The sequence below is a fragment of the Onthophagus taurus genome, chromosome 6 (assembly GCF_036711975.1).
Source record: "Onthophagus taurus isolate NC chromosome 6, IU_Otau_3.0, whole genome shotgun sequence".
Classification (NCBI taxonomy): domain Eukaryota; kingdom Metazoa; phylum Arthropoda; class Insecta; order Coleoptera; family Scarabaeidae; genus Onthophagus; species Onthophagus taurus.
Genome location: NC_091971.1, coordinates 27050888 through 27074904, shown reverse-complemented (window position 1 = coordinate 27074904; position 24017 = coordinate 27050888). Strand labels below are relative to the sequence as shown.

General features: G+C 31.8%; 1 protein-coding gene and 3 long non-coding RNA genes across 4 annotated transcripts; all 4 read right to left on the bottom strand.

Annotated features, from left to right (window-relative positions):
* Positions 1-18510: 18510 nt before the first annotated feature.
* LOC139430076 (uncharacterized) lies at positions 18511-18979 on the bottom strand. The gene is made up of 2 exons (XR_011640641.1): positions 18900-18979; positions 18511-18845 (listed from the first exon to the last, which is right to left on the bottom strand). It is a non-coding gene; the product is annotated as an uncharacterized lncRNA (long non-coding RNA).
* A 1423-nt stretch (positions 18980-20402) lies between these two features.
* LOC139430105 (uncharacterized) lies at positions 20403-21024 on the bottom strand. The gene is made up of 3 exons (XR_011640660.1): positions 20840-21024; positions 20531-20777; positions 20403-20474 (listed from the first exon to the last, which is right to left on the bottom strand). It is a non-coding gene; the product is annotated as an uncharacterized lncRNA (long non-coding RNA).
* Positions 21025-21538: 514 nt separating this feature from the next.
* LOC139430258 (uncharacterized) lies at positions 21539-22075 on the bottom strand. The gene is made up of 3 exons (XR_011640722.1): positions 21907-22075; positions 21630-21866; positions 21539-21568 (listed from the first exon to the last, which is right to left on the bottom strand). It is a non-coding gene; the product is annotated as an uncharacterized lncRNA (long non-coding RNA).
* A 165-nt stretch (positions 22076-22240) lies between these two features.
* Positions 22241-23326, bottom strand: LOC139430138 (uncharacterized). Its single transcript, XM_071196792.1, has one exon. The coding sequence runs from the start codon at positions 23324-23326 to the stop codon at positions 22241-22243; it is 1086 nt and encodes a 361-aa protein (XP_071052893.1).
* Between the last annotated feature and the right edge of the window lie 691 nt (positions 23327-24017).

The following is a 24017-nucleotide window of genomic DNA, read 5'->3' as shown; positions in this document are numbered from 1 at the left end:
TGACTATTTCGCCAATTAAAAACTCCGCGTCTGGTAAAGGTTGCTTCATCCGTGAAAAGAATGTTATTTAGGAATGTTGGATTATTATTCAATTTTCCTTTTAGCCACTGACAAAATTGAACTCTGATTCGATAATCTGTTGGAAGTAAATTTTGCACAGGTATAAAATGATAGGGATATAAATTTTCCTTGTGTAAAATTCTAGTCACGGATGGTTGGCTTATTCCAGTTGCTGCAGACAATCGACGAGTGCTTATTTCAGAATTTTGCGCAATTCTTACCAAAATTTCATCTTCTTGCTGCGGAGTGATAATCTTAGGACGTCCTGTATGATATTTTGGACGAAATGAACCTGTTTCACCCAATCGATTATAAATATTTTGAAATATCTTCCGGTTTGGCTGCCTTCTGTAAGGGTACATTTCACGATATTTTCTGGATGCTGCTTGCCCAGAAAAACGTTCTTGTGCGTAAACGCATAACATGTCTCTCATTTCTTCGTTTGAAAAGTGATTATGTCTCGGCATTTTGATTTATGTTAGGACAAGAATGAATTAGTTTACTTAACAATAAAATGTTTTAAACTATTCATTAAACGTAAAAGCTCATTGACGTTTCATAATTCATATGGCGCATGTGGCGACATCTACGAGTTAACTCAAATCCTCTCACACATTATTGTTTACCCTTACAAAAACTATAAGTCAACTATGAGTCATTATGTAGAAAAGTAGCTGATCTATTAACAAAAATCTATTTTATTTTTTTCGCTTTAACATCCTGTATCTCAGTAAGGAGCAGACTAAGACCCATTATTGTTAATGAAAATATTATTATTTTGGCCTCCTGAACGTACATTTACAATTTGGCCCATTACTTATGAATCACCCTGTATATTATAATTTATATAATTTATATTAAGTTTTAATATTATTGTAATCACTGTTTACAATACAATTTCACAAACCACACAATTTGTTTTTTTTTTTGTAAATAAAACCAGGTCAACAGAATTAATTCAAATTTTTTACCTACTTTATAATTATTACAAATGTCAACATATTTTAGTAAATTAATTATTATTTATATTCATTTCGATCGTGCAAAAAATGTTATAACCATCACGAACGGTAAGTAATTTACCGGTTTCCGACACTACTTACCGTTCTGGATACTTAATATACTATTAAGGGCAGCACAGGAAAAGTTCGGAAAACGAATGGCTTGGTCACGTGATGGTAAAATTTATGTTAGATCATCAATGAATTTGTCAGCTAGATGGGTGAAATCTTTATCTGATCTGGAAATGGAGATTTTAGATGTAACAAATATTGTTAATTGAAGAGATTTTATCCTCTCAAAGATAAGTCTACTCATATGTATGTTTAAATATTATTGTTTTTTTTTCTTTTTTGTTTTGCTTTATTTTCTAAGATATAATTAATTCAATCAATTTGATTGTTAATTTCCATTAAATTTAATCGCTATGAACCGGTTAATGTTAGAGAAAAGATGGAGCGGTTTTATTTTTGTTACGATTGTAAACAAGTTTCACCGAAGGGAAGTGAGTGTATTTTCGAAATACCTTTACGTTTTCTTTTCTTTTTTTTTGCGTTTATTTGTATTTCTTCTATCATTATTTATAGATATAGACACACAATATTTTTACTTTTGTATCGCTTGCGATTGCACTTGCGAACACTACACGCGTGCGAACACTACTGTTTATAAACTATTCTACTTTGTATTAATATTTGTTCACATATTTCTGTGGTTAAATTATATACAGGGTGTTTCAGGTTTTTGTAGCAGGACTTTAACAGTCGATAGATCTTTTAAAATTAACACAAAAACATAGGTCGACAAACGCTTTGTTTTGGAGATACAGGGTGTTCAAATTAAATTTTTAAATTAATTTTTATTTAATATTACACGTGTATTTCAACCGATTCTTCTCAAATTTGATACACGGAGGTTTTTTGGCATGGGAAAGACGATTATGGAGTCCGTTTTACTATAGCCGGTAGAGGGCGCTCTGTAACGTATTCTTTACGGATTGAAATAACAATAACTTTTCTGATAGTATACTTTTTGGCTTTTTAAATAAGAATTCTTATTCTCGGTACTTTTTTAAGCAAAAACCGGTACTCTTATCAAAATGCGCTAAACTTGATCGTTTTCAAGATAATCCGCTTTTTATTATTCGATGTAGACCAATTTGTTTAGAGGATTTTTAAAGATAGGTATGCATAACAATGTTTGTCATTGAAACAAAATAGGTAAGTTCACTAATCTTATAGTTTATTGTATCAAATGTGAAATCACCAGTAGTAGTTGATCAGTGTTAAATTAATTTTTCTTATTCGTTAACTTATTCGTATTAAAATCAATTTTCTTGTTTATTAACGTGGTAAATTCATTACTCTTTCATTTTTTAATTTTTTGTTTGCTGCATAAAAACTTTATAAAATGCCGTTTTTGTAATGTGGGACGATGAATCGTTTTTCACAAGACGTGATAAACTTTGTAAACTTTCACAATTTACATGTTTTGGTACCCCTACGTATTTAGTGTCAACGTCTGGGTAGGTGTTTATAATAATCATCTTTTCGGGCCATACTTTTTGCCACCACAACTAACCGCTGCGGCGTTCTTGTAATTTTTGGTAGCTGAACATAGTGGTTTCAACTTGATGATTGTGCAGCTTATAGAAGTAGTAGGATGGTAAGAAATTGGCTAGATAACTATTCCTGCAAGATGGATTGGTCGAGGTGGACCAGTCGCATAGCCCCACAATCTGCAGACCTTAATGATTTAGAATTTTTTGTGTGGAGATATTTGAAAGGAAAATTGTATGAGACACCTGTTCCGAGGGATGAACTTTTAATAGGATTAGGAATTGAACTAAAATTAGAGCTAAAAAAGTCACTTCGAACCAGTTTCTGAAGAAGGTTGCAACATGGCATCCGAAACGTCAAACCTTTTTTTAAAAGACGCACGGCAAAACCCGAAAGTTAGTTAAGAGTTAGTTCTAGTTTTAGTTCTAATTTTAGTTCAATTAACTCCGGCCGTGAAAGCCTTCGTACTTATAGGATATAAGGCTGTTCTTAAATACCATTACTCGATCAGTAATTCGTCTATCAGAATTATGCAAGCAAAATGTTTACCTTTTCAACACTTCCTTTAATTTTTTTCTGTTATTATTTAGATTAAAAAAACATTAATAAACTAAAACATTAGTTAATTTACCTACTTTGTTTCCATAGCACACATTATTTTAACTATCTTTAACTACCCTCTAAAAACATTGGTCTGTACGAATAATAAAAACCGGATTATCTTGAAAACGATAAACTTTAGCGCATTTTGATAAGAGTACCCTTTTTGCGTAAAAAGTACAGAGAATAAGAATTTTTATTCAAAAAGCCAAAAAGTATACTGTCAGGAAAGTTATTGCTATTTTAATCCGTAAAGAATACGTTACAGAGCGCCCTCTACCGGCGTATACCAGATTTGAAAAGAATCGGTATATAATATCTCCAAAACAAACCGTCTGTCGACCTATGTTTATATGAAGTTTTTGTGTTAATTTTAAGAGATCTATCGACTGTTAAAGTCCTGCTACAAAAACCTGAAACACCCTGTATGTGCTGTCAATTCTGATAATTTTACTATTTTTGCTGTGTCGGAGAGCTGGTTATCACCAAACATATCTGATGATTTGATTAACATTCCTGGTTATTGGTTATTTAGGAATGATCGTGCCGGTAGGATCGTGCCAATCCTATTCTTTTCCGAAGTCTCCGTTAGAATTCTTGACTTCTTTTTTCTTGTGTTTCTTCCCTTTGACAATCTTGGTCCGGCCTTGGGGAACGGTCTCACCATTTCAGGTGTCACAGTGCTAAACTTTTGATAGGATTTTGAACTGCCTTGCAATCCTGAAGAAGGGTGCGATGGAATGACCTCTAGCAATGCTGGTGGAGTAGTTGTTGGCTCTTGGGCACGATCAGTTACAAAAGCGGCTTCAAAATCGTCATCTGTGAACGCATTTCGGGGAAATTGAATGGTTAACGTCTTTCCCGGATTGCTTGTTAACCAATCATTTTGAGCAACTGATAGTCTTCCTTTGAATGGTCCCATCACTGCAACATCTAACGGCTGCAATCGATGGGTGCAGTGAGGTGGAAATGTGACTAGACTCATTCCATGTTTTTTAGCAAATAGAACAGCTTCCAATGTGCAGTGGCTCTCATGGTTATCCATTACTATGAGAATAGGGTCGTCTTTAGTACATTTTGTATAGATTCTAATGTGCTCTAAAACCTTCAAGAATAAAGGCCCTGTCATCCACCCACTTGTTGTACTATTGACCATGGTATTAAGCCCGTGGGAAGACAAAAACTGGAGGTATGCAATTTCCACAAGCGTTAACGATTGCACACATTGTTACTAGTTGTCCCCTTTCCGCAGAAACAACTTGCCCCACTTGTTTTGTTCCCTTCTTCGCAACAACATTAGGGGCTTGAACGACAGAGGTAATCCCTGTCTCGTCCAGGTTCCAGACTTTTTCAGCTGTGAACGGGTAGGTCTCCAAGGCTCTTTGATAATTGTCTTGAAATTCAGTGACATTGGCTACCAGGCTAGTAATTTCCGGTTTTCGTAAAGAAAGTTGAGCATGGCGCTTCATATATCCTTGTAGCCAATCAACACCGGCCAGGTCAAAATTGTCCCAGTTCTTGGGATAATTACAACCAATTGATTTTGCGTAAGTCAATGCAAGCCTTCGAATGTCAATATAAGACCATAACTCATTTTGGAACATTGGACAATATAATTTTCAAGCATGGTCTCTTGCTCTGTGGTAAAAACCTGCTTCGCTGTATATTTTTTTGATCCGTATTTGTTTTCACCTGTTTGCTTTTTTTTAACTCTATAATATAAAGCGGTGTGGGTGAGACCATAGATGGTCGCTGCTCTTCTTAGAGGCATTTTGTTTTCTTTAACTGCTGTTATAGCTGCTTTCATGTCATCTTCATTTATATCTGGTTTTGTCTTTTTCTTCTTGTACGTCCGCACCATATTTAAATCTATGATAAGAAAGAAATTTTTTTTTTCACAGCGGCAAACCTTCAAAGCGCGGTATACGACAAAAACATTTTGTTAGATGTTTAGCTATGTTGCCACATGTAGCATCTATCGTTTGAGCCACCTGGTGGTTCATGTTCCAAACTAATTTAATGTGTTCAAATGTACCCCCTTCTCCCCTAAAACTAAATGGAATGCCATAATTTTTTTTAAACTTTTTTAATTTCTTATTTGCCGCTATTAAGTGTGAAAAACGTGCTTACATTACTCATGATATACAGAATTCTGTTATCCAATGGAAAGTGTTCCGAAAAGACAATTTGGCTAAACAATTTGGATATCGTTCAGCTTCTGGAAACCTTTGTGCATAAATTCTACTTGCTAATAAACAATTTTCATCACTTGCACCCAAACAGTAATCCATTTTTAATTCATCTCTTGAAAAATTCATATTGAATATTATTAGTTTGTACAAATTTAGCAGACTATCAAATTCAAAGCATTCTTTTGCTTTGTTGTCATCAATTATTATTTTCATAGCCAACCAACAAACATTTTTTGAAATCAAATAGGTATTAAAGTAGAAATTTGTAAAAAGCGTAAATAACTTGATAACTGTTGCAAATAGGTATAGGACATGCTTTATAAAAAAGAAACCTTATTACTTGAGGCTCATTATATGAGGCATTCCATTAAAAAAAAATGAGATATAGCTATTTCAAGTTTCTGGTATTGAGTACAATATTACGAACACCCTGTAGAAGGTTACCAGATTTTTATAGGGGCATGAAGTTACTGTAACTATGCATTAGTAATCTACAAATGATTTGCTTTGTAGGGGGTCTTAAATAAATTGGGTCTGCTTTCTTTTATAGACACGTGCAGACGGAGATTTTTTCACAAAATGTTGAATATTTCAAAAACGGTAAAATTTTGGTATAGGTAATGCTTAACAAAAAGTAAGTCGAATTTTAAGGGTAATTCAAAAATGTAATAAAATGTGGGGTGTTCCATTTAAATTTACGAAGTTGTACTTTGTACTTTGTTTTTGCAACACCCTGTATAAACAAAAATATTTTTAAGTTATGCACCTTCGAGCACCAAACAACTTTATATATAAACATTTTCTTCTAGCGACACCCTGTAAGGAGATATCGTCCGATATCGCACTAATTGGACACCCTCCTGTACAGGTGTTCCGGTGACTCGGGACATAAAATTAACCTCATATAGTAGAGCAAAAATGATGACGATTCGTGAAAAAAAATTATTATAAAAGTCTTCAAATGGCCAAGATATGGGCCATCAAAGTTCAGAAATTTTAACATATTTTTCTAAATATTTTCAATGCCATTTATGATAGAGCGTTGAAATTTGGTACAGGGTAAACAATTATCAAGCAAAATCATTAAACTAATTTTCACTTTGATTGGGCGGCGACAACCATGCTATACAGACTGTCCCTAAAATTTGTTTGCTCAGAACTTTTTTAAGCTTTGATTTCAATCGTAATAAACAAAAAAAGGAAACATATTCCGTAAGATCTGAGTTGGCGATGACAATTGAAAAACGAACTGAGCTAATAACCATTATTTGGACAGCCTGTGTGTTATGCGCAGGAGCACCATCATGCATATACCACATTGCTTGCCTTGTGTTTAAAAGAACATCATCTCAAAAATCATCTAATTTCTCTAAATGTCGCCTGTATGTATGTCCATCCAGCCTTGATGGTAAGAAAACGGGTCCAATAATTACATCGCCCACAATGCCAGCCCAAACGTTATGAGAAAATCTCCATTGTGATTTCCAAGTTTTCTTAAATCTTGGATTTTCGTCTGCCCAACTATGTAAATTTCTCAAAGTGATGATTCCATCTTTAGAAAAAGTGGATTCATCTGTAAAAAGTACTTTTTCTAAAAACTGATCATCAATTTGGATTTTGTGCTGCATTATTTGGCAATATGCCAAATGTGCAGACTGGCCAATTGCCCACTGCGACTGCAATATGAATTGACATTGCCCTAATGTCAAAATCATGTCAGTTTGTTCACTAAATGTGTAACTCTCCATTTTGTACACTTAAAATTAATAATAACTAACTAACAGAACTATCGTTTGTGTTTAAACGACATAAGCAAGTTGACAGCAAGTTGTTTTTTTTTAATTGCCATGGCCAACCTTGACTTTTTCGAAGACTTCGTTTTTTTAGTGTTACCATTGAAATTAAAGCTTAATATTTTCGCGTATACCTCGAAAACAGTCAATGTTATCAAAATTTTCAAAGAGTGATAAAAGTTTCTAAAATAAATTTTCTATTAAAAAGTACAAAAATAAATGTAGGGTTAATATTTTTGTTAGAATTTTTGTTATGTTCTTGTTTGTTGTTACCGTGAAAATTAAATTTATCGTTTTGGAAATTACATTCTTTTATTCAACTAAAATAAATTAACGCTGGATTTAACTAAATCTGCACTTAGAAATTTATGCAAATAATGGTTATTAGCTCAGTTCGTTTTTCAATTGTCATCGCCAACTCAGATCTTACGGAATATGTTTCCTTTTTTTTGTTTGTTACGATTGAAATCGAAGCTTAATATTTTCGCGTATAACTCGAAAACAGTCAATGTTATCAAAATTTTGTTATGTTATCAAGAGTGATAAAAGTTTCTAAAATAAATTTTCTATTAAAAAGTACAAAAACAAATCTAGGGTTACGAGCGAACAAAAAAGTTCTGAGCAAACAAATTTTAGGGACAGCCTGTATAGCATGGTTGCCGCCGCCCGATCAAAGTGAAAATTAGTTTAATGATTTTGCTTGATAATTGTTTACCCTGTACCAAATTTCAACGCTCTATCATAAATGGCATTGAAAATATTTAGAAAAATGTGTTAAAATTTCTGAACTTTGATGGCCCATATCTTGGCCATTTGAAGACTTTTATAATAATTTTTTTTCACGAATCGTCATCATTTTTGCTCTACTATATGAGGTTAATTTTATGCCCCGAGTCACCGGAACAGCCTGTATATTGTTATAAATAAAAATAACTCGTGTAGTCACGGAAAAACCTACGAAACGGCTACATCCTAAAAGGACATTAAAAACAAAAAAAAAACGATAAATTGAATTCAGATATAATTAATCTCAGCGATGCTATTCGACATAAATATTTAGCCATTAAACTTGGTAAAGAAGGACGAGAAAAAGAATTAGAACGTATCAATAAACCAATAGTTAAACCTCTGGATACGTTAATTTGAAACACTTAAAAAACAACCTAAAACGGAGCAAACTGAAATAAAGGATGTTAAGCCGCTACCACTTAGAACAGAACCGTTGAATCAAAATAAAACTCAACCGACAATTTCACCTCTTCGAGCGAACGATGAAATATTCACGTACGAACCTGAATACTTCTTATCTTCAACAGATGAAGGAAAACAAGAGGAACGAATGAATATTTTGAACAATATCATGAACTTCCCAGAAAGTATATACACGGTTTATTAACTGGGAAGGAAGACTTTCTTGATCCAACATTTGGTATTGTACATGACCCGGTCGTTTAGTCATGGAGCATTGGAAATAGTAATGTTACGTTTGATGCTAATGGTGATATAATTATTGTTACCACTAAAAAGAAATACAAAGGAACTGCTGGTCTATATGAATAGCTGTTTAAAAAAGTTCCTATGGAGTATAGCGGAAATGATATGAATAAATATCAAGAAATATTGAATAATACAAATGCTCATAAACGCAATAATGATCCTAATGAGCAAATAAAGGGTAACAAATCATTTAAATATCGAAATATTATTAAGCGGATGATTGATAGTCAAGGAGGAGAGAGCACGCCTCGCACTTCTCGTAAAAGAACTAAGTCGACAGCAACAGCAATCAATTCACGTATAGGATTCGGACATAGCTCCTAATCTTTAAATTTAATAGCTGGAGATACTAGACCTTATCAATACGTATACTTTGATGATATAAATGAACTGGTAGATAGACTGCGATTATTAGTTAGTTCTCAACAAGCTGGTAATACATCTCATAATAACGAAATTGTATCTATAATAGAAGAACTAAAAGAAGCAAACATCATTTGTTGAAATGGATAAATTCGGAAACTTTAATGAAAACACTGTACAAATTATATGTCACAATGTAGCATTTCATATGGGTATTACGAACGATGGAGATGTAAACGGAGAAAACAAACGTATATGTAATGTATCCAATCCTCTTAACGAGAATGATTTTGCAACAAAAAATTATGTTGATAAACTTGCTCGAAAAGTAAATTATCGTCTTAAAAGCGAGATTTCCCGTTTGAGATACTTTTAAGTTCATATGCGATATCTATGATTTGAAATAACATCAAGGATTTTATCATCCTGTTTATCTTTTATATATTCTCGAATAGATATTTCGCTATCTTTCAAATTCTGCTTCAATGTATTCGTTAGATTCGAAATAGTCGTTTCCATATCTAATTTAATTGATTATGTTTTTCTGTTAACTCATTTATTTTTACAATTTCTTCGTTGAGAAAATCAGTAGCTTTATTTAAATCACGGAAACCGTTGTCATATACAGTATGTCCCCGGATTGTGTCCCCGTAAGGTATAATTGACGATAAATTTTTGAATTCAAATTCCATCTTTTACAATTAAAGTCTGGATGTCATAAAACGAAATATAACCAAGTTTTACGTTAAATGTCCTCAAAGTACCAAAGTTAACCCAAGAAGTTTGTTAACCGTTGCAAGTAAAGTGGTCTTTCTGAGCAATGTACAGCAAAAGTTGATTAAAATAAGATGTTTGTTATGTTAAATTATAGCGATATGCCGAATTTTATTAATTTAGGATATAAAAGCAAAATGCAGATTTTTAAATCATAAGATTAACAAAACATTTTCGATCTAAACTAAATTAACATAAAAGTTTATTTAATGATACCACCACCAACACTAACACATAATTCAGCCCTTTTCCGACATTGTTTGTAACTTTTTCAAATATGGTCCAACGTAATTTCTCTTATATAGTCCGTAGAAAGAAGTCCACTGCGTCATTAATTTATGGGGTTATAATAGACTTGTATTAACTTTTTGCGTCTCTTTTTTTACGTGTATTAAACAAAGAAAACAATATATTATACAAGTCTATTATAACCCCATAAATTAATGACGCAGTGGACTTCTTTCGACGGACGGACTATAACAGTTTCAATTTTTTGTTTGAAACGGTCTAAATTGTTATTAAAATTTTCAGTGTACACTTTTTGTTTTACATAACCCCAAAAGTAAAAATCCATAATAGTTAAATCCGGACTTCTTGGCAGCCATGGGTGTGGACCACATCTACCAATCAATTTTTTCCAAATAACCTATTTAAATAATTTCTAATTAAAATAGTCGAATGTGGGCCGCAACCATCTTGTTGAAAATATAATTTATTGCGTTTTTCTAAATCCACGCCGTGAAGATAATTAAATAAACAATTTTCTAGTATTTCCAAATATCGGTGTTGATTCAAATTATCGTTTATGAAGGAAGGTCCAATAACACCGTCCCACGAAACAGCAGTCTTTGACCAGAATCAACAATTTCGTGATGTAACCACTCCATTAGTGGTGAACGATGCTTCGTCCGAAAATATTATGCTTTTTAAAAAAGTTCTGTCTTTCAAAATTTTGTGCCCAAGCCACAAACAATAATCTAAACGTTTTGCTTCATCACCTAATTCGATAGTGTGGTTAAATTTTGGTTTATACGGCAATATTTTATTTTCTCGATAAATTCTTTATACATGGGATTTACTTATACCGACTTGAACTGCCCTTTTTCTTAACGATAGTTTACCGTAATCCATTGCGTTTGTTACTGCAACAATCGACCCAGCATCATGTTCATCTAAAAGCTTTTTTTCCTTCCTTTTATTTTCCACATTGCCTGTTTCTGAAATTTTTTAACAACTCTCTTAATTGTTTTTGTAGTACTAAAAATCCAAATTTTTCCTCAAATTGCCTTAAAACTGCATTGTAACTAATGTTCCACAATCCATAGCACTGCACTATAAATATTTTATGTTGTAATGTAAACATGATCAATTAATATTTGACAATAGGCTAAAGCTAAGCTATTAAATGATAATTGTTAGTTCACTCAGACCATTTATTTTTATTGTAAAACGGAATATTAGAAATTTTCAAGAAAAAACTAATTTTTTCTTTTATGTGCTAAATCAATAAAATTCCGCATATGGCTATAATTTAACATAACAAACATTTTATCTTAATCAACTTTTGTTGTACATTGCTCAGAAAGACCACTTTACCTGCAACGGTTAACAAACTTCTTGCGTTAACTTTGGTAGTTTGAGGACATTTGACGTAAAACTTGGTTATATTTCGTTTTGAGACATCCAGACTTTAATTGTAAAAGATGGAATATAAATTCAAAAATTTATCGTCAATTATACCTTACGGGGACACAATCCGGGGACATACTGTATATGACAACGGTTTCCGTGATTTAAATAAAGCTACTGATTTTCTCAACGAAGAAATTGTAAAAATAAATGAGTTAACAGAAAAACATAATCAATTAAATTAGATATGGAAACGACTATATCGAATCTAACGAATACATTGAAGCAGAATTTGAAAGATAGCGAAATATCTATTCGAGAATATATAAAAGATAAACAGGATGATAAAATCCTTGATGTTATTTCAAATATCATAAAATCATAGATATCGCATATGAACTTAAAAATATCTCAAACGATATAAAATTATGCATGGAAAAATCTTTTTCGCTCATAGCTACCGAACTTAATTTAATAATTTAGATTGATTGAAATATAGCCTAATCGAATAAAAAAGGCTGCTTATTTAACAAAATTATCATTATATTAAGTACTTTTATTGTATTAACATAAATGATGTTGACATAAGAAAGCGAACAATCGAAGAGTTACATAAACCATCCAGAAAACGTTTCCCAAGACGACGAACAATTAATAAAGGATTAGATGATTTATGGCAAGCGGATTTGGCCGACATGTCTGCACATGCTAAAAGCAATAAGAACCATGGATATTGATTGTTTTTCAAAATATCTCTGAACTAGAGCTTTAAAGACTAAGACAGCTAAAGATGTGCGAATAGCGTTAAGCAGCATTTTTTCTGAAGATAAAAGGACTCCGAAAAATTTTCAAACTGATGCAGGAAAACAATTCTATAATGTAGAACTAAAAAAAATGCTTGATAAACATAACGTAAACCATTAACTCCACATTTAGCACCATGAAAGCAGCAATGGCTGAACGAGTCATTACAACGCTCAAAGAAAAATTACAGAAAACGTTTCTGTATAGGGGCAACCAATTTTGGATTAATGTATTTCAAGACGTGACTAAGCACTACAACAATACAAAGCATCGAACCATAGGTCTAGCTCCTTCTAAAGTTAACAGGGAAAACGTAGATCGAGTGTTAAATAACGCATATACTCAACTAAAGATTGGTGGGGTGGGGAAATTTATAGTATTTGTGGATTTATATATTGGTGGTTCGTATTAGTAAACATAAATCTTTATTTGAAAAGGCTATACAGCTAATTGGAGTATGGAATTATTTAAAATAAGAAAAGTTCAAATGACAAATCGTCCTACTTACCTGCTTAATGATATAGAAAATAATCCCATTTTGGGTAAAAATGATGTTGTATAATTAAATCGAAAACAACAAAATAAATTATGATCATTTTCATAAAGTTCTTTATTTATCCTACTTTTTATACACAGCTTAATATTATCACACCAAATTGTATACAACTTTCATAAATATTATTAAACAAAAGTATACAACTATATGTAATTCCTATTTATATTATTATTATTGAAGCAAATATAACTATCGCAATATTACTATGACATATTGAAATTAAATCAATATCGTATAATACCGAAATGCATTTATTAGTTATAGTACTATTATCTTCCAAAGTGAATTTTACTTTAAATGTAATAATGGATTCATGCGAACAATTTGGTATAATAGAAAATTCATCTTCCTCCATCATCTGCTTCATTGGTAACCACTTTATATCTAGATCTTTTCTTGTGTAATCCGGATCGAAACTACTTGATACCTGTTTTGTAGTTCGAGGTGCTTTGATGAGTAGTGCACTTTACATTACTGTGTAAAATATGGAAAAATTCATTATTCTTCTCGCAACAACGTTCAAACAATTAATATGTGGATATATCACACTTCTCAACACATACACTACATTTTGTTATAGAGATTAGAGGTCCATCTATTTCATCACCCCCACCTCCAACATTATAATGTGGGTGAAATCTCTGGTGAAAGTTTATACCAAATGCTTTTCAATTCCTTACATATTACAAAATTATGTTTCTTATCTATGATATAGACGAAGGAAGTCTTCATTTGAAAACATCACCTACTTTCAAAGCACCTATAGCAGACTTTATTTGATCTGGAATTAGCGTGATTATCTCGAGCGCAAACTCGATACTCGAATTCCTCAAAAGGAGTGAGCGAGGGAGTAAAACTTGACATTCTTTTTATATACTCCGCCATACTCTTACCTTGAAATTGATTTGTTAGGATAGATTGTATTAAAATATACAGGGTGATTCAAAAAACCACTGACAGACTTCTAGGGCAGGTGATACATCAAAAATTAAGATGAAAACTCTTAATATACATCGGGTCGCAAATGCCTCCTTAACGAAATATAGCGGGTCAAACTTTCTTTAAAATTAAAATTATCTGCAATAAAAATCCCTTTTTTAAAAATATTTTCAACGTCACCGCTAATTTCGTCAAACGGGCAGTATTTTCGTGAAAAATGAAAGCAACAGTTTTTGATTGGATTAACAAATTTTCTACAAACGTGTTTTTCTTAAAAACTATTGCTCGTGGAGCGGAATTAGTACTCCATTCAACGAGTTATAAACATCTTAAACAACTTCGTGAAATAATTACTATGCGATTACAAAGACTACATTTGATGAATTTCCCTACACAGGGTGATTCAAAAACCCGCTGACAGACTTTTAGAGTGATCCTTATAATTTTTCTATGATTTGTAAGGTTAGTGTTTTTGCAACCATAAAATATATTTAAGTAAGTGCTTAATTGCACTTCTTTACAATCTGTTATGTTGATAGTAGAATTGCGTTGCCTGTCGGCCACGTTATAGACCACACAATATGAACTGAATTTGAATCTTTATTGAATTATTTTTATATGTTATAAGTATTTTCGTACAAAACCACGACCACACCTCAATACATCTTTTTGTCATATTACGGTTTTTAACGGTTACATCAAGGTCAACGCTTATGACAGTGTTACACTGAGAAAAAAAAATCGTGACGGCAAACGTATTTCGTATTTATTTGAAGAAAAAACGTACATTAAAATTGCCCAAAAGGTTTTGTTATTATTTTAACTCAACAAATCATGTTATTTTAAAAGTATCAACATTTTTAAATTTAAAGGGAAAAATGTTTACAGCAAAACTTAATGTTCTCAAAACAACAACTTCCACATTTATACTACAAATAAAATGTATTTATTTAAAAAATGTGCATACTTAATTATATTACGTCACCTATTTATTTTAATATATTAAACGATTTTAGGTGAAGGTGTCTACATTTTAAATCAACATATTATAAATATTTACTATTAAAACTTAAACAGTTTATTATAAAACTTTCTCTTTTTGAAACAAATCAACCTACTTTTAAATTTAAAGCCAGTTACTTATTTGCTTTTACGATTATATCTTTTTAATTTAAAAATTCTAAATTTTAAAATTAAAACATATTTCTTTTTAATTTAAAAGTACATACCATTTTAAAATTAAGACGTCTTTCTTTTCAAAATAAAAACAGTTACTTTTGTAATAACATATGAACATTTTTATTGTAAAGTAAAAATTATTAATTTTTTTATTTTTACTTATTCGTTTTTACGAATATATCTTTTTAATTTAAATGCTCTTACCATTTTAAACTAAAATATTTATCTTTTTAATTTAAAGCACTTACCATTTTTAATCTAATAGCCATTTTATATTTCTTTCTTTTTAATTTAAAAGTATTTTATATTTATAAAGTAAATATCATTGTTTTTAATATAAAAGGGTAAATGTAGTAATAAATAAAAAACGTATTAAATTTAAATAAATCTTATTTTATTTTTATTGAAAACTCAAAACCCTCTTCTTCATGTAATAACATGTTTATTTATATAATAAATAACTTAAACTTAATGATAACAACGTAACTCTTAACCTGTTAATATTCAGAATTAAAAAAAAAACATTTCTATTCCATTGTTACCCAAAGGGCTGTTAAATAGCCAAAGGTTACATTAGAGTATTGTTTTGTTATTTTGTGCATTCATGAGCTGTTTAACTGTTGGTTTTTAACGACCCACTGCATAATGTAGCACCTTTACCTAACAAGTACTGTGGATGCATTCGAATAACAATAATTTTCTTCTGCATCTTTATTATGTTTTTTATGAGTGAACTTTTAAATTTGCATATATTTTAAAATCGTTGACGTTTCGTTGATACATTTATAGTTGTATATTGAAGGAACGACATGTAATTGTTTTAAATATTCGATAAGTGTGTCAGCAGTTTTAAATGTAGAGATGTTACATAATAAAACAACCAAACATTAAATCTAATAATGGGAAAACATAAGAGAAAAATATAAAATAACAACTTATTGCACTGGATTAATGAAACACCTTTACCTAACAAGTGTGGTACTGTGGATGCATTCGAATAACCTTCTCACCAGTGGATAAATAATAAAAATGGGTAGGAGGACTAATATTTGTATCTAATGGTATGATTGCTGTATCTATAGAGGTTGTCGCTATTTTATACGACAAATAATGATGCATATATTCTGTGCTGTCAAAGACATTACACATAAAAAAACAGTTTTCTTGTTTGTTAATAATTATGGCGATGATTTCAAATACAGTAGGCAATTCAGGGAATATATCATTTTTCTTATAAATTACATATTTTTGTTTATATACCGTTCCTTTAAAAACGACTTCTTTTAAGCCTACAACATGGTGAAAATCGAATTGTTTATGATTATTTCGAAATGAGTCAAATTTGCTATCTAGAAAATCAATGGATGTAAGTTTTTTATGAAATATTTCTTCAGAAAAAAAAGAATTAAAAAAAATCGCGTTCGCAAATTCTAATTGAGCTTTTATTGCTAATGTTAGTAGAATATTTACTCGTGTTGTTATACTTTTGGCGTAAGTTTTCTGCTTTTGATGCATTGCTTCAAAGCGAAAACACCACTGGTTACGAAGTGGTCCGCTATTTTTAATTATATACACATAGTGGACTAAAAAATGATGTTTAGGTTTTAGAGAATCTGAAAACAACGTGGTATATAAATTATTATGTAATTTTATTAAGGTATCGAGTTGTGTTAAGTCTTCGTTCGTAAAATGGGATTTTAATACTAAATCTATTATTTGGACGAATATGAGTAAAAACTCATAAACAGCGTCTGATGTTGGTATTAAATCACCAATAATTAGTGTTATAAAATGTATAAAGCATTTCATTTCCGATGCTGTCATCTTAAAGCATTTATTTTTAATATGGTTATATTCTATTGGTTGTGAAAGATTGTCTATTTCAGTAGCTCCGTATTGAAACATTTGTTTTCGATAATTCAGAGTTTCCAGTGAAAAATATTTTTTTTTAATGAAATGTTTTAGAATATGATGCAAGTTATACCTGCAAATTCCATTAAGTATGTCGTGCATGATATCAGAGCATAAATTGTCTGTTACATGATATGAAGAAATTTGATTGAGCACAGAGTTCTCCCTTATTCCAGTCAAATATGGATTATTTAGGGAAACATCATTATGGTAATTATCGACATTTCTTAATAAGTTGTCCATTTGATGACATTCAACTTGTGTATTTTCTTTACTCTGCTTGCAAAACCTACAGAAATAATTGGCCGAAAATGATGTTGCAAAACCTAAGATATCATTTAAAGCCAAGTTATCGCCAAGAATTAAACCAAGTTGGAAATAAACATGTACTTTTTTTTTTGTTATTTATGTTTAAAGTTATGCCCTCGCGTTGTAATTTGTTTATATCATCTGTAAACTTGGTAAAACACCGCATATTTCCAAATTCTCGAATATCACACGATTTCAAAAATCCTAGCACTAAAATATTGCTTAGTTAGGATAATTAAAAGGCAGGAATAGTTGGAAAACATGAGTATATACCGCAAAGCTTGTTAACACCAGCATGCAAACTTAAGGGATCATTAATTTCAAAATCATCCAAATAAATAAAAAACGGAATAATAATATTATTGGAAATCTGACATTGTGTTTTCTTCTTCCATAAAAACCCGTTAATAAAATTACACAACTTATTACAATTTTGAAGACGCTGCATATTTTGTATGGTTAATTCAAAATTGTTACCCGTTTCAAAATATTTCTTAAACTGAAAATGTAAATCTAAAATGCAACGTTCTACTAATCTGCTTTCTATGTTGATATATACCAATATCCGTGATAACTTTAAAAAACTTGTATTCTGTGTCAATGCCTTTAAACGGGTTTTGAAGTGTTTCGCTTAAATATTTTACTCTTTTGAGAACCAAGTCATTATGTATAACATCGGAATGTATGTATTCGGACATTGGCGTGGTAATTGTAAACTTGATACTGTCCTGAATATCTAAAATATTTTTTCTTGTCAAATTCTTTTTAGAGTGTAACTGTAAAAGAAATGCCACAAAGCTTCGTTTAATATTAGATTCCACATTGTTATACACATTGCTTGTGTAGGCTTTGTTGCACAAATCACTTGTTTCTATATTAATGGGGCACACAGAAGACTGATTTTCTTGTTGAAGATTATCTTTTGACTGACTTTTATCTATTTTTAAAATATTTAAGGAACATCGCTTTTCTTCTGTATCTTTTTCATGTTTTGATAAGTGGATTTTGAACTTGTATATATTTTGAAATTGTTGGCAACAGCATGTTTGAATACATTTATAGTTGTATATAGAAGGAACGCCATGTAAGTGTTTTAAATGATCAATAAGAGTATGAGCAGTCTCGAAGGTAAAGGTGTTACATATAAAACAACCAAACATTTTATCTAATAATAGCAAAACTAATATAAGATGTATATAAATAACATATATATCAAACAATTATTAGTACAAAATAACAACTTATTTCCGATTATCCAATTTGTTAATAAAGCTTGTAACCTGTGCTATATTTTGGCTGATACCATAAAAATATTCGCTTATAAATGCCCACACGAATTTACTTACTGGGGAATATTCTAAATTGAAAACGTACGTAAGCTTAATTACTGTATCAACACATTCCAGAAAAGAGGGTAATTTATATTTTATATTGTCACTATACACGTAGTATTCTTTTAATTTGTCTGTACCTACAACTACAATACGAGGTTGTACCTTAATCTTCTTCTTGCTGTAGGAGGCCCTCAAATTATCGATTTGTGGTCCAATGTCGTTTATCGTATTAACACGTAAGGCGAAATCCTGTTGAGAATCTGTTATAGAGGGTTTGTACGTCCTACTAATACGCCGTGGTTGTAAAATAGCGTGAAGCAACAACAGTGTGTAGTAATCTCTAGAATCTGTAAACATAACTCAAATAATTTTTTATAAATTAATGAACACCTTAAACTCACCTTCATCGAGTTCTGAATTTTTTAATATTTTGAATTGTTTGGCACAATATTTATCTTTAATATCCGATTCGAAAATTGTCATAATTGATTAGTTGAAGCCTGTTGTTAATTTTTCTTGATAATTAGGGAATAACACCAGGAAATCTATGTTAACCTAATGTTTAAAATATATTATTAAATGTTTTTCTTGTTATTTTGATTACTTTATCTTACCAACTCGTATCCTTTTGCATCGTTATATCGTGGCCATGTTTTTAATAAATTATCAAGCGATTCATCCTTATTTTTAAGAATTGACAGCCGATAATTTGAAGTTTTGGTCCAATAATCTTTTATTCTATCCCATTGACTTGGATCGCAGTTGGTGTTCAAAAAAGCGATATAATTCTCTATTTCATCAGAAACAAAATAGATAGTATTGAAGATAACATTCAATTAAATAAATGCTACTAAGGGCCACTTTTACCTTCTTCTTGTTAAACTTATACTATAGATATTTTCAGCTGTCGGCCAATCAAGAAGTTTAAATAGTAGTAATCATGTCAATAATTTGCCGGTTAAATTAACCAACAACGATGGTAAAAGTGGCTTTAATAGATTTTAAGTATTACTAATTTTGTTATAAGAAGCAAAATAGATACTTATCATGCTGTAAATAATGTTAGCTTTGAGTTTTGTATCAAATTAGTAATAAAATCATAAAAAGATTGTATTCTTATTTGTGTCATAATCAATCGGCTCTCCAATAATATCACTTGTTACAGTTTCCTTATTTCTTTTCTTACTTTGGATTCTTCATTTTCAAATAATAAATCCAGATGTTCGGTTTTGTTTTGTTTTGTTTCAGCAACGTTACCGAGAGTTTCCGTTCTTACTTATCCTTATCCCTAGTTTCACTATTACTTTATAGAGGGCTTTTAAGAAACACGATATTTTTATTTAAAAATTTTATTATCACGGTATTTTTCGAGTTTTTTTTTTTTGTTTTCGGGTATAAATACGGACGAGTTCCGGAAATCTCTCTCTTTTCTGCAATCGAGTGCGCCGAGAAAATATTCGAGTTAGTGAATTTTAAATAGACGGGAAGACATTTTGGAATTTTTTTTGAAATTTGGATTTTGGGGTCTTTGTCTATACTCGCAATTAGCGGATTAATCACGAAACTTCGATTAAATTTTGGAATAAATTGATTGTTCCGAATTTCGGTTGTTTGCCGGATTTATTAACATATTTTCAGTAAACGTTTTGGCGTGAACCTCGACCAACTGAGGTAAGGGTCGTTCATTTTTTTAAAAAAAAAAAAGAAAGAAAAAAAAAAATTAACTTAAACTTAATTCGGGTAATATATTCAGGTTCTTTTTGTGGGGAGAGGAAAACTCTGGAACATTTTGTTGGGAGGACAAAAATTTTCCAATTTAAGGTAACACCTGTTAACAACACCTGAAAGAGAATTGGAATTATATAATTTGATTCCTGATATCAAACCATTTATCCTTACCATCTCGAGGAGCGTTGCTGAGGACTGGACTTCTATTTTCTACTCCGAAGGATAAAATCTTCGTTTGAGGGATTCAACTACCGAAGGCAAGGTCAGACAAAAATTGCATAACGAAAAGAGTGGAGTCACTTACTTTCACCTCCCTCTGCTGTATTTTAAGCCCTTCAGTCTCCTGGAAACTAGTACATATATTATAATCAAGTCGATTAATATTTATCGTATATTGTTTTGGTCTCGTTTATGTTTCCTTTTAATTTCAAAAGTCTAATTTTGTTCATTAATTTAAAGTAATTTGTAATTTTGATTTAGTATTGATATACACCCTTTTTTTATATACTTGTTCTTAGTGGTACTTTGTTTTGATACTTTAGTTTGTTGACCTAAGCAAAAAAAAAAAGAAAAGGTTAGAGAAAGGGTTATTTTTTTTTAAATGCTAGTTTACCTTTTTTTTTGATTTTACACATTTTGTAAAAGAAGCTTTATTTGGGATAGACTTTGTTTGATTTTGATTTTAATTTACACATTAACTTGCTTCGAAACCAAGAGCTCTGGGTGACAGATCAGGTTAGGTTTTGTCGTGGTCAATTTTGAGGTTAGGATTTTTTTTTTTTTTTACCCAAATTAGTTTCTTCTTAGATTGAAAATTATATACTTTTTTTTTAAATTATTATTATTTTATACTTTTTCCATTTTGGATTTAATTTTGATATTTTTTTTTTGGTTTCTATGGTATATTTCTTTTATTAAATTATACATTTTGAAACTTACCTAACTGGATTTATTATTATTTAATATCTTTCTTGTTTACTATTTTCTTTTTTGTGCCACTTGCACTATTGGATCTTTTCACAGTTTTTTTTATCACTACTCTTCCCGTTCAGAGCCAGTTGCGGATTGTCGGATCGGGTGGCGCCAAAAATAAATCGAATCCTCCCTTCTCCGAAAGAGTTAAGCCGGGGAGTTCGCAACAAAACCGGGGTCGTGAAAAGAATCTTTTAGTAATAAAACACTTTTTTTTTTTTATATTAATATTTTTTTTTTGGCGTTACACACTATGTGAGACATTTGTATCTAATTTAAGTTTCTTTGTGCAAAATTTTAAGTTAAAATATCGATCATACAGCTTTCCACTAGGATTTACTTTACATCTTCGTGGCGTATAATATGTCAACTACGAAATATAAAAGAGAAATAACGGTAACAAAAGAAAATAACGTTAAGACAACACTCACCGGTGATTCGCTTGGAAATAATTTAACAATGCTTCTACTAAAATAATCAAAATGATGAGGTTTCACCTTTGCATACTTTAAAACCATATAATCAACCACAATATGGACAAAATACGTTTGGACTTGTTTATCCAAAACGTTATGTTTGTTATAATACTCTAAAACAAGTTTGCCCTTCACATTCTCGTTAAGAAGCGTTTCAATATCTTTACTATCGGTCAAAAGGTTGTCATAATCCTAAAACGTAAAAATACGAAATGAAGAAAAAGATTCTTACTGCGGTTGCATTTACTGGAGAATTGCAGACTGACGAAGAATCATGTGAAGTCTTTCGGCTAATTGTAGTTGCCAACGGCGTAAAATATCCCTATTAAAATAACATTACAATAACAAAATTCGCATTGCAATTGGTATTGTGCGATATAATTCGTGCAGTTATATAACTTACGTGCATTTCTTTCCACTCAAACAACTTTTGCCTAAATTTAATTCTTAATCCAAATCTAAAGGGTCTTTCACTAAGCGCTTCCTATTTTAAAAGTTAAATGAAACAAAGTGTGTGTGAGATATCATCGGAATTTTTTATTCGGTTGAAAGGCCTATCGATGCACTTATATGTGGAATAAAACATCGGGCAAATGACCGCCGCGGCTTCGATGGGTGGCGCGCATCCGAGATGTCCAATTTTCCATGACTCTGGCGCATAAATCAGGCTGAATTTGACCGATGACCTGGATTATGTTGGCTTGGAGGGCCGCTGTTGTTTGTGGCTTATTCGCATAGACCTGCGACTTAAGAAAACCCCACAAGAAAAAATCTAAGGGGGTCAAATCGCACGATCTCGGTGGCCAGTTCACATCCCCTCCACGTGATATGACCCTTCTCTGAAATTGTTCGTGCAGAACGTCCAATGTGGCATGAGCTGTGTGGCACGTAGCGCCGTCCTGTTGAAACCACATGTTATTGATGTCCATATCAGCCAATGCAGGCCAAAAGGAGTTCGTAATCATCGCCCTATAGCGTTCGCCGTTGACGGTGATGGCTTGGCCAACGTCGTTCTGAAAGAAATATGGACCGATGACGCCGCCAGCCCAAAATCCACACCAAACAGTGACTTTTTCGGGATGCATTGAACGCTCCTGGATCTCATGAGGATTGGTATTGTCCCAAATTCGGCAATTTTGTTTATTGACGTACCCATTCATGCAGAAATGGGCCTCATCGCTGAAGATGACTTTTTTGTGAAAATTAGAGTCAGTTTCCAACTGCTCCAGCGCCCATTCAGCGAACACACGTCGTTGTCTATGGTCGTTTACCTTCAACTCCTGGGTCAGTTGAATTTTGTATGGGTGCAGGCCCATGTCACGACGCAAAATTCGCAAAGTTGTGGTCTGCGAAAGGCCGAGTTGTTGTGAGCGACGCGAAATCGACTGCCTTGAATTCTCCTGCACACTCTCACGGACAGCGCTGATGTTTTCGGCAGATCTTGCGTTTCGTCGTCGTACAGGTGTTGGTTCCTTATTTACTGAACCACTAGCTTCAAATTTATTCACCACACTGCGAATAGTCCTCTCGGTAGGACGATTATGACGACCGTAAAATGGGCGAAGCGCGCGGAACGTTGCCCGAACAGAACAGTTATTTTGATAAAACAATTTTATTATTTGCACGTGTTGTTGAACGCTATATTTGTCCATAATGATTTGGCAAAACAGACTGAATAAATCACAGCCAATCTGACAGATGTAGGTTCAGTAATATGGCTGCTACCAACTGCCAAAGTTCAGAAGTCCTTAATGAAAGACCCTTTATCTAATGGAATTAAATTATCAACGTCTTGCACAGTTAGAACCTTAAGAACCTCTATGTCTATACCCTTTTCTATAATAAAAAATAAATAAATAAATAGGTATACTTTCGGAACTAACAGCGGCGAATTTTCATAATATAAGATCAATATAAAATCATACCTTTGAAATCTGTAATTAAATCGGGCAAATTCCAACAATTGAGCGACGTACTCGAAGGAATCCATGTCAAACATTGTGCTTTAATGAATGAAAAAACCTAACGAAGAAATAATTTAAAACAAAAGTTATAAACTTCTAAAAAGACAAAAAAAAATGAAAGAAAGTAAAATAATTAAATTAATGTAGTTCATTTATTTATACAGGTGCCCCAACATTTTGGGACCCCCGTTTTTCTCTTAATCGACACAGGACAAAAAGGTCTACTTTTTGAGGTTAGTTTTGTGACTTTATCACTTCCGGTTAGACCGGAAGTGGATGACAATTTCACTATTTTTCAGAAATATTTTAAATTTATTTAACGATTTGTTGTTCTTTATAGAAAGAATTTGTTCTTTATCTTTTTTAACAAATTTGCGTT

What these genes read in the sequence shown, in the direction of transcription:
- LOC139430138 (XM_071196792.1), bottom strand. Translation starts at nt 23,326, where the DNA reads ATGGACAAATATAGCGTTCAACAACACGTGCAAATAATAAAATTGTTT.